This window comes from Pseudomyrmex gracilis, unplaced genomic scaffold, assembly GCF_002006095.1.
Source record: "Pseudomyrmex gracilis isolate BER0280 unplaced genomic scaffold, ASM200609v1 scaffold_0, whole genome shotgun sequence".
NCBI classification, from domain to species: domain Eukaryota; kingdom Metazoa; phylum Arthropoda; class Insecta; order Hymenoptera; family Formicidae; genus Pseudomyrmex; species Pseudomyrmex gracilis.
The window spans coordinates 4435540-4446136 of record NW_018020584.1 but is presented as its reverse complement, the minus strand read 5'-3'; the positions used below and the strand labels follow the sequence as shown (position 1 = coordinate 4446136).

Below are 10597 nucleotides of genomic sequence, written 5' to 3'. Positions count from 1 at the left end.
AAAAAAAAAAAAAAAAACATCAGTTTCTAATATGTTCTATTGCAGACATTAAATAGTAAAAAGTTGATTGTTTTATTTAATTTTTTCAATAGTGAGAAGATGTCAGACAATGAAGGAATGGTTTACGAAGAGGATGGTGACATCCAAGATGAAGGTACAACGGAAATAGAATATCTTGAGTCTGAGATGCAAGAAATCAAACCTGTGTATGTGAAAGAAGAACATAACGAGAAAAGATACTCACTAGGAGAGAGAACAAAAAAAACAGACAAGTCTCTAACAAAAGACACAACACAAAAAAACCGTTTTATTCCTATACGACCAAAACCTTATCCTAGTGCTCTGATAATCAAGCAACAGACAGGTGAAGATTTATCCGCAACCAGTGTACCTGTGTTGCCACATCACATTATCGTAACTATCCCCAGCAAGGATAAAACACAATATATCTTCCCTACTAATGTTAGCCTCAATAAGAACATCAATGAGAAGACAATTAAATTGAATGGTGACACTAAAATTGTTCCAGTAAAGACCAGAGTTCAAACTAATGAGAAAGTAATCAAAAAGTCATGTCAAAGCATTGCAACAAATAAAGTTGTACATAATGTTAATAAGGCATCACCAGTATCTAGTAAGGACAGCATTGAATTATTTTTTGAGAGTATGGCACAAAGTGTGTTAAATCTGCCTCAGAGAGTACAAGCAAACATTAAAATGAAAATCTGTCAAGTAGTCACCATGGCAGAGATCAAGTATAGTAATAATAACAAAACAAAATCAAGACCTACTTAAACTTAAAAAATGTGTAATTAAGCTTGCAATGCAATCTCGCAATACAGCGCGAAAAAAAACATCGTAGGCTTTAGTTATTAACTGAAGATCATTACTAATCTTATTTCAAGTTAAAAATTGTATTAGAGTTAAAAACATTATCATATTTAAATTAAATACATTTGTTAAATATAAATATTTGTTAAAAATAATATTTATAGCAATAATAAACAATAAGTTTATAAATCAATATCAAATAAGATCTTGAGTCGTATCATAGTTTATTTTTAATAAAAGTTTTCATATTGAATTAAATTGTTGTCTTTTACATGTAAATGACATACGTTTTTGTTCCTACGTGTTTTATCTATGGTCTGCTGTTTCGGTCTCGACGTACGCAAATTGCAATAGCACGTAGACATTAAAACAATGAGAAACGATCTGTGTATATTGACGAACAACGTAAAGAAGTATAGGATTTATTATAATTGTATATGTAATCACAATTGTGTGTGTTATGTGTAATATATTTTAAGTCGTACAATATTTCTATGAATTTCGATTTTTAAATATATATGGCCCGCTCATATAAAAAGCATATTGTATAAATAAATTAGATATATTTAAAGAAAGTTTTGTTTGCGAACAATTGTGAATGGATGATGTTGAATTTCGTCAAATTGTAATAACAGAATAAAAATAGAAAAAGAGTAAAAGTTCCAACAATGTGATATTTCTAAAATTATTACATAATTTTAGAATTATTTTATAATAACTTCAAAAATATCAAATTGTTGGTATGTGTATTGTATATATATGTACGCACTATCACAAAAAATATAGAAAATCACATTTTAGTATATAAAAAAATTAACATAGAAACGAGTTGATTACTTCGAGTGATATCAAAGTTTTGGTAGTCGCGCATCATAAGTTATGTAATAAAGGGTAAGACACACACATATCTCCATATATACCTGTAATAAAACTCAAAAATACATAAATTTATATCTAAAGCTTAAAAAACCTAAGGTTAAAAAAAGAAATGCTACCTCTCACAGCCTCGAATTTTCCCTTGACTTTTTAAAAATGAAAAGAAATGTATTTTTGCTTTTTTTTTTAATAATTGTGAACATATTAAATTTTGCGTTACGTGTATATTAAATTTTATTAAATATTAAATTTTACGTTATGTGTATAAATTTCTGAACAAGCTAAACAGAGTGACTTCAATCGAACATTCATTGCTTCGTAAAGATTAACTATGAACTATGTGAGTGGTAGGCTGAGGATTGATTTATATATCTAAGAACAAAGTAAACTAAACTCATTAGATTGTTATCCTATTTAAGTCACAAACACACGTTGATACGCGCATAAAATTCACAAAAAAGCCTCGATAAAATAATGCTTCCTCAATATAAGTAATTGTAAACAAAAAGTTACTCCAAAACACGATACGTTAAAATAAGAATAACACTAATTGTCCAGATTTTGTTAGTTGGTCAAACTGAGTTTTAAGTTGCGCATATTTTTGCTTTCTCATATTTATTACAGATATATCATGACATTAGCGCGTTGAAGATAGAGCATATCCATTTATAATGCATACACAATCACTCCCAATATGTCACGATGTTCTATCTAAATGACTAATGGCTCGTGCACATACAATATAATATGTAAATTGCGGTATGCCGTTAATACTACTAAAGTAACAAAGCGTGATGCCATATTTCTCTTCACTTGTTTTATCATATGTCTGCCGATATTGTTATGTGAGATGGGGTACGTCTTTTTTGTGAATCTAATCACTTTGAGCATATTATGTCTACTTGGAATGGATCTCGGAACGAATCTTTTTTTTTTTTTTCGTCTAGTAGTCGCTGTTGGAAAGAAAGTCCTTCAATACGTATGAAAAATTTAATACACGCAGACTACTTTCGTCTTTTGCTATGAATAATATATTAATTAAATATGGTATAACAAGATATATCTGCAAAGCAAACTAAAAGAAAACCAATAGTTCACTTCTTGAATTTCTTGGATTGTTCGTTACTCTTGCACCAGCTCTTGTCGCAAATTTGTTGGATATAGCCTTTACGATCATTTAAAATGTATCTAAGTACTTTTTTTTTTGTTTTGGAAGATCGTACCCAAACCTTGATCTCTATATAATAAATTTTCATATATATCTTTTGGACATCTTATTTATTAATATAGATAAATTTTTACACGTATATAAGTCTTTTTATCTTTGTAAAAAGAAATATATACAGATGTAAAAATCGTAATATAAGATATTCACTCGGTAATTATCGGTGTTACAATTTTGCGTGTGTTTCACTTTGGTAAACGTATTTGTGCTTCTCTAACGAGTTTGTGTCCTTGCCAAAGCATATCTGCTCACTGTAAAAAGTTAAATACGAAAGCACTGTGCTTGTACGAGTGAGAGATATCCGGATATAAATACAGAGACGAATCGCGAGCTGCTAATGAAAATATCCTGTAAAATAATTTATTTCAAACAAATGTAAATAATTTTTAGAGCCTGTGAATCCTGTTGCTAGTAAACATAACTAGAAATTGACAATTAATAATGACGTAATATATAATATAAAAAATTGATCAAAATTAACAAAACAATTGATATTGAATAATGAATATATTAAATATTAAAGCAATAATAATATATAAACGCAAACGTGAAAATATTCTGAACAAGACAAAAAGCAAAGATATAAAGCGTGTACGAACAATTTAAAGCAAGATCAACGTCGTGAAGCTTCCCTCGGTGGCGATACTACTGTCTCATAATTTGTATCCTTGTTATTTTTTCGTTTTTTTAAATATTTTTTTTGAATAAGTTTAAAAAGAAATGCAATACCAATGAAGGTAAAAGACATTAAAGGCGCAAAAGCCTCGTCTTCTCTTCGACACTATCGCAGAAAGCATTATATGCTAATTGTTCATTCTTCTTCCTTTTCGGCCTTCTCCACATCCTGTTTCTCCTCGCCCTCCGACGGATCGCCACTTTCGAATTTCGGACCCGGTGCTTCGTCACCTTCAAGAACGATTTCTTCTGGATCGGGCGCGCGCGGCAAGAAGTCCTCATCCGGATACATAGATTTAAATATGTTCTTAGCCTAGAAGTCAGACAACACAATTGTATATAAATTATTTAAAGTTATATAATTATTTAATTTATAATTATTATGTATATAATTATTTTTGCCTTTTTTATGTCACATATACGTAGTGTATGCAATATATACCTGATTTACAGCAAAGTCAAAATCGAGTTCGAGATCTGGTCCGGAACAAAGGTGGATGTTACTTGGCGCGGAGTCGCTCAACTTAATGTCGCTCGCAGGTAAATTTAGATACAAAGACCACAACACTTGAGGTACTGGATATTCGATTTCTTCCTTTCCTCGTTGATCGCCATCCTAATATAAATAATTTAAAAAGAAATTGAAAAAAAATAATAAAGTATTCGACCAAAGTTCACTCAAAAGTGATAAAATATAGATTATTTTTCATGAAATTCACCTGAAGATGTCGTTTGTCAGGAGAGACTGTTTGAGTGTGAATATCAGAAGAACTACGTGCAGCGCTGGGATCGAGAGGCTCAGCTCTCAGGAACTTATTCACGACATATGCTAGATCCTCCTTGGCATTATTGGTGCGTTTGCATGTCATATGAACCATGACTAAGAAAAACAAGCGTTCTATAGAAGTCTGTGCAATTTTGAGATATGTGGTGCATTTTTGTTGTACGTACACAATCCTTGCGGACAAGCGTTGGTGGATGGTCCCAATTCAATTAGGGTGACAGGTTCTTGACCTGCTTCTTCCGGCGGGTAGTACAAAAGGGTTAAACTTTCTTTGTCGCCTTGCATAATCGACCTGATTTTAACAAAGCAATATTTTTGACATATTGTATACATACACACAACGATTAGCTCAACTATACAAAATTATAAAAAGAAATTACCTGTCAGTGATAAAAATTCCACGCGAAATTTGATTCTCTCCCTCGGAGGCTACGATTTCCGGTGGCAAGTGTCCTTGTCCTACAACTAAATGCTCCAAGGCCAATCTTTGTTTCCCAGTGATAATAGCTTTGCATTTGTCGTCGTTAACTATTACACCGTCCAACTGTCTTTTCAAGCAATAAACTCCACCGAAAACTGCACACAATCTGCACAGAAAAAAGTGAAAAGTATTATATCTGTAAATGATGGTAAAAAACACGTTTCTCCTTAAAAACTATTTCATACATTTCCGCATTAAAAACTGTACCTGCAGAAGCATTGAGGCAATTCACCGCTTCCGTACATAGGCCACAAGAATGGTGTATTTCCGTAACGTCCGAGACTATTGAGAAAATGTTTTGTACGATTAACGCCGTCCCTGCAGGATGTCTTTTCCGTCGCCATCGCAATAGCTTGTACGACATAATGCTGTACTATAGGCGTGAGATTTTTGGTATTTAGATATTCTAAGAACGTTTTATCACGAAAACCTGAAAATGGCAAAAAGTATGTATCATTAATAATTCAAAAGTAATAGAATAAACCCACGCTTATAACATCTTTTATAAAGTCGTATACCATCGAATTCTGGGCTATCGGCGCCTTGCTCCATGCAAGATGTTAATAGTTGCATTAACATTCTCTTCTCAACTACGCTGACTGTCTTATTGGCAAATACATCGGCTCGAGAGCAAGGAACTTGCGTAAGTTTGCCATCCATATAAGTGGCGACTCTGGAGACCGCGCGAAATTCGGCGTAACGCGCAATGTTGCTAGAAATCAATAGTTCTACTAATTCGCCACGGGCAAATAATAACTGCAATGAGAAAATGTCATCATATATATATGTGTGTATTTTAAAAATTATAAAAATCACGTATCTTTGTGCGCAAGTCTTACTTTAGGTGCCAAATCGATATTAAATCTTCTATATTCTTTTTTTATACGATCTATGCTCCATTGTTTAACGATTTCTTTCTTGTCAGCCTTGTCCTGATCAGTCTTTTCGGTGCCTTCGACGGCAGCGCTATCTCCAGAACCTTCGGTCTGGGTAACTTTTGAGGAAACATCAGGCAAATCTGCCTCTCTATATGAAAAAGAGACAAACTAGTCAGAAGAAAATATACAAAACATTTTAAAAGATTATTAAACAATTATTTTACGTGACTGATTCTCCTTACTTGAAAATATACCAGATTTCTTCAATGTTCTCAACTGTAGAATATTGATCACTAGCCTTCAAAAATTTTTCATCTGCCTCCAAATTGACATTTACATTTCTAGTATTATTTTTAGCTGCTTTTAGATCTTCCATCCATTTTTGTAAACCATCAAAATTGAACGTAGCCCAAAGTCCTCCATAATACTCATTGCTAAATAAAAAAAAAACACAAAATTTTATTTAATAATGCATTGATATTATTGTAACTATAAATACAAGTTCTCTTATCATATTTCCTGTAATAAAGTAAATTGCTTTATCTCTGACGTTATGATAATATTTCAATCAAAATATCTTTATTTTCACTTATCAGTAAGTAAATAAATACTTTGTTCATATAGATATAACTTTGACAAATAAAAAGTCTTGGTATTATTTTCAAATAAAATTTTAAAATTATTTGTTCATTAAATAGAAAATATTATTTAATGTTTTATTTTAAAATGTTTGCAGATAAAAATGCTAATGCTTGATATATTGCAATTATAATTCTTTTATTTAATATAAATGCTAATATTTCTCCTATATGACATTTCTATATTATATATATGTACATATGTTACATATTTCATATATGTATAATAAAATATTAATAATGAGTTTCAAGGCTCTTGAAAATCAAACAACGTGAAATTTTCGGTCAATGAGAGCCATACGCTGAATGTTTTTCGCGTATTTTTTATATGCATATATATATATATATATACACATATATGTTCGTGTAAATTTTTATACGAGAGTTTCGAATTAAAATTTCAATTCTTAAATTCATATAGGATGCTATATTTGCATCACATATATGAGAGACCTCGTATTGAAATTTCAATTTGAAACTCTCGTGTGCAAATTTACACGACATGTATGTATAAATGTGAACATACATGTATATATATATATATATAAAATACGCGATAAATATCCAGCGTACGGCACTCATTGACCGAAACTTTCACGTTATAAAATATTGAATTGCATTAATGTTGTTTGCTCAAGTATGCCGAACAAATCACGCGTATGTGAAAATAATTAACGGTACATCGGCAGTAAAGGAATTCAATGAAGACCCGGTGCCGGCTGGACAATTGAATATTACCTGTCTAGATGTAGAACCTTCTTGCCGATTCTGCTCGCTGCCGCGGCAACGATGGATTCGGTCATACCTGTCGAAAATCATGACAACAAACGGAATTATTAGCGTGAAACACCGTTTCCTGGTAGAAACGCGAGCAACTCTCTTTTTCATTTTTGATAAAAATCAATACCTGTTCCTACGACGACCACGTCGTACTCGGTTGGCAGATCGTCCTCCATGGTTGTAATGTCTCTATCTTGCAGCTGACTCGGACTTTACGGTTGATAATCGGCGCAAATACAACGAAACGACGACTCTGCGATATCGTGCGAAAAACGATTGCAAACCGATCAATTCATCTTTGTCAGTGCAATAGAACACTGACGAAATTCGCGTTAAAAGCGGCCCCACCCCGCACCACACAAGCTTTCACTCCAGCTCACTCCAGCTATCGCACGGCCCTTCACCCCTTTTTGCTCCAAGTTTGACAGAACGTGCAATACGCCAAGAGCAACGGTGGCGAACAAGGAGATTGCGACGTGGAGGGAGAGAGATCGTTAAATTCGCTGTCTTGCTCGTGACAGCCGGCTTATCTCGACCGTCGCGCGCTGACTGTTCCGCGGAACAACAGCGAAACACGCCGATGCTCAAGGACAATGCAGAGAGCAGAGAGAAATCTAATAGAGCCGACACGGAGTGACCTTACTGGTTATACATACTGTGGTTTGGTGCAAATGTTGGATCCAAGGACCGTGTTAAGCTAGTCCATACGCCGTTCTAAGAATTCCATGAGTGATTGACTTCTGAATGTACAGATGGCTCCAGGGATTGTTTGTATGTATAGATTATGCATATACACACGGCGTCAAAAATTCGCGGAGTAGGCGCGGGGATCGGAGGGCAAGCGGGGGGNGATTTAACAAATCCACAATGTAGTCGCGTATAACTAACGGCAAAAACGTGTTGAAATGTGTTCACACGTATTCACTTACACATTCGTATTTAGTTCATGCCAGGTACGAGGTCTTATAGAAGGCGCCACTAACGCTGGTACACGCAGTTTGGTGGCCCTGATCAGAAGCCAACTGTAATCTCAAGTCGTTACATTTCCAAGTTAACAAATACACAAATTTGTGTGTATAAAACATAATCAGTGAATTAAAAGTTGTGGATTTTCTCTACTGTAATTTTTAATAAAAACGCTTTGAGCAAAGTGCAAAGAGAATTATTAGAAAATGGTGAGCAGTTTGAAACCGGAATGCTCCTTTTCTTCATGGTATCCGATATTTGAAAAGGTTTCTTTGAAAGCCACGATTCTTCATATTCCTGACGAGATTTTGAAATATTTGGAGCATGACGCATTTGTTCTGCCAGTAGAAGCGACACAAAGATTACCAGAGAATTCCGAGTGGGCCGACGGTTCACTGGTGATCGATGAGGAAAAGGTTAGTTTAAAATTTTTTTTTTTCTAGTCGCAAACACATGTGCACTATGATGGAATTCTATGATAGCTATGTAAAATTGTTTTTAACGTTGTAGGAAGCGGAGTATCAACCAACGTTTCCGGAATTCAGTAAAAAAATACAAGATGTGTTAGATGAGTACGATGCAGTATTTGTCAAAACCAATTGGAGCTCACCTGTGGTAAAACTTTTTTGTTGCACAGTTGCCATGTAGCAATATAATAATTTATATTTTTATTTGCATGTGCAATTTTTTGTGCACAGGATGCAACATGGGTTGCGCCAACAAAGACTCTCCGATGTAAAACATTAGAAGAAATCTATTTACTATTGAAAAGCTCCGATAGAATCGCCAAAGATTTGACCACGGTGAAATCCTTAAAAGAAAGTGAACATTCTTTGAAGTCTTGTCTAGTATTGAAACAATGGCGAGATATCAATCCTTTCACAGAATTTCGCTGCTTTGTTATGAACAATGAGCTTATTGGTAATTCATCAACTCGGTTTTATTTTTCTTGTTCAACTACTAAATTTTATTTAATATAATCAACTGCCTCCGTTTTTTTCTGTCTGCTGTTACAAAGTTCAACTTTTGTGATAACAAATTGCGTCTTATGCAGCTATAAGTCAGAGGGATATATCGCAATACCACAGTTCCAACGAGTCAGAAAAATATAGTATACAGACAGACATCAAGAGCTTGTTTTCGGAGTACATCAAAGGCAGATTTCCGTTAAGTAATTGTAAGCATTGTGCTAAAGATCAAGTAATTGTGGTGTATTTGTATGATCGTATTTAGTTGTGGAGTTTGTCTCTCTTGCAGATTCCTTCGATGTCGTGCGACGTAAAAAAGATAGAGTGAAGATCGTTGATTTTGGTCCGATAGACGAGTCGTCCACGAAGGATACGCTCTTCACGTATGAGGAATTACAAAATCATATCGATGAAACGCCCGAGTTTCGATTTATTGCGGAGGAAATCGGCATTCAACCGAAGCCCCCTACGCACGTCTGCGTTCCGCAAGAGATCAGCGAATTTCTTCAATCGAGTGATAACGTCTCATTGTTGGACGCTATTCGAAGAGTACGTTTTTCAATTTGTTAGAGAAATACACGCTTGCAAATTTTTTTGTTTTATGACAAATTTGATATTCTGTTTTCTTGTTTTTTTGTTTTGCAGGAGGTGGAAAGTCAACGGAAAGAGCATGAGAAAGAAAATGCCGACGGTTTAGAAAGTACGTGATGTATATACAACGATAATAAACAGTTTTTCTTACATATGAACAGTCGGTTATAACTTTGTTACATATACAAGGAATGCGGAACTTAGAGAGAAGAGAAATGTAAGTTCTCGATTACACATTATACCTTTCTCAAGGAGAAACGAGACTAAGATCTATACTGTACGAATTAGTAAATATATACGATTATACACAACAAATGAATTCCCCTACTTGTTCACTTCTATATATTACATTTTAGCCCGTTTAAGTCCTAAGCTTTGAGATCATTCGGTTACATTAGTGCTAAAAGAAACAATCGAACTTGCTCGAATTATTTTTCAGAACGTCTGCTGCACAATTTCTCTCTATTTCGTTACGACATACGTTACAGGAGATTCTAAGTTACCTGTATGCAACATAGACCACAATTTGTCAGTTAACTTAAACTCGATTACTCTCTTACTCACGTTTTGGAACGCGACGCATTTGTGTTTCTGTGTATGTATGTGTGTGTATGTTAATGAATGTACACCGACAAGATGTTTAAATACAGAACTTTCACTTTTATTCTGCCAAGACCCTTCTTTCTATCATTACATTACATAAAACGATTAAAGGCTATCCTACCGCTTGAAAGAATTATCATAATATTGCAATATTTTTCGAGCCATCGGCCTTTTTTTTTTTTTTTAACCGAGCGACGTCCCTTATATAGAAAATATGTCTTGTGTTTATATACAATATGCAATCCTTAATACTTCAGTTTTGAAAAAGGATTCCCGATATATGTATCTTCGGACAAGTTAA

The 10597-nt window shown here is 34.0% G+C and overlaps 3 protein-coding genes across 4 annotated transcripts in view; 2 read left to right on the top strand and 1 right to left on the bottom strand.

The window, feature by feature from the left end:
* Window positions 1-967, top strand: part of LOC109858647 — a 2270-nt gene extending 1303 nt beyond the window's left edge. The window contains exon 2 of the mRNA XM_020436168.1: window positions 93-967. Within this exon, the coding sequence (XP_020291757.1) occupies window positions 100-795 (696 nt within the window). The 5' untranslated portion in view covers window positions 93-99 and the 3' untranslated portion in view covers window positions 796-967. The remainder of the gene's footprint in view (window positions 1-92) is intronic.
* A 1635-nt stretch (window positions 968-2602) lies between these two features.
* Window positions 2603-7718, bottom strand: LOC109863632 (rab proteins geranylgeranyltransferase component A 1). The gene is made up of 11 exons (XM_020443986.1): window positions 7296-7718; window positions 7127-7193; window positions 5993-6184; window positions 5712-5898; window positions 5391-5628; window positions 5080-5302; window positions 4772-4978; window positions 4559-4683; window positions 4327-4487; window positions 4050-4223; window positions 2603-3920 (listed from the first exon to the last, which is right to left on the bottom strand). The coding sequence occupies exons 1-11, from the start codon at window positions 7342-7344 to the stop codon at window positions 3744-3746; spliced, it is 1800 nt and encodes a 599-aa protein (XP_020299575.1). The 5' UTR covers window positions 7345-7718; the 3' UTR covers window positions 2603-3743.
* A 465-nt stretch (window positions 7719-8183) lies between these two features.
* On the top strand, window positions 8184-10357 carry LOC109856129 (cell division cycle protein 123 homolog). Of its 2 annotated transcripts, XR_002250368.1 has the most exons (7): window positions 8184-8550; window positions 8645-8749; window positions 8833-9055; window positions 9189-9311; window positions 9392-9651; window positions 9748-9910; window positions 10133-10357. XR_002250368.1 is itself a non-coding variant. In XM_020431112.1 (6 exons), the coding sequence occupies exons 1-6, from the start codon at window positions 8341-8343 to the stop codon at window positions 9808-9810; spliced, it is 984 nt and encodes a 327-aa protein (XP_020286701.1). In that variant the 5' UTR covers window positions 8184-8340; the 3' UTR covers window positions 9811-10357. The 2 variants fall into 2 exon arrangements, 1 of the variants encoding a protein (XP_020286701.1); XM_020431112.1 differs by having other exon boundaries at window positions 9748-10357.
* Window positions 10358-10597: the final 240 nt, after the last annotated feature.

Bases quoted from the DNA above. Each gene is read 5' to 3' on its own strand.
- LOC109856129 (XM_020431112.1), top strand. From the start codon at position 8,341: ATGGTGAGCAGTTTGAAACCGGAATGCTCCTTTTCTTCATGGTATCCG. The intron at 9,056-9,188 runs GTAATTCATCAA...CGTCTTATGCAG, and splicing joins TATGAACAATGAGCTTATTG to CTATAAGTCAGAGGGATATA. The intron at 9,652-9,747 runs GTACGTTTTTCA...TTTGTTTTGCAG, and splicing joins TGTTGGACGCTATTCGAAGA to GAGGTGGAAAGTCAACGGAA.
- LOC109863632 (XM_020443986.1), bottom strand. From the start codon at position 7,344: ATGGAGGACGATCTGCCAACCGAGTACGACGTGGTCGTCGTAGGAACA. The intron at 6,185-7,126 runs GTAATATTCAAT...TTTTTTATTTAG, and splicing joins AAGGTTCTACATCTAGACAG to CAATGAGTATTATGGAGGAC. The intron at 4,224-4,326 runs GTGAATTTCATG...TATTTATATTAG, and splicing joins CTGACAAACGACATCTTCAG to GATGGCGATCAACGAGGAAA.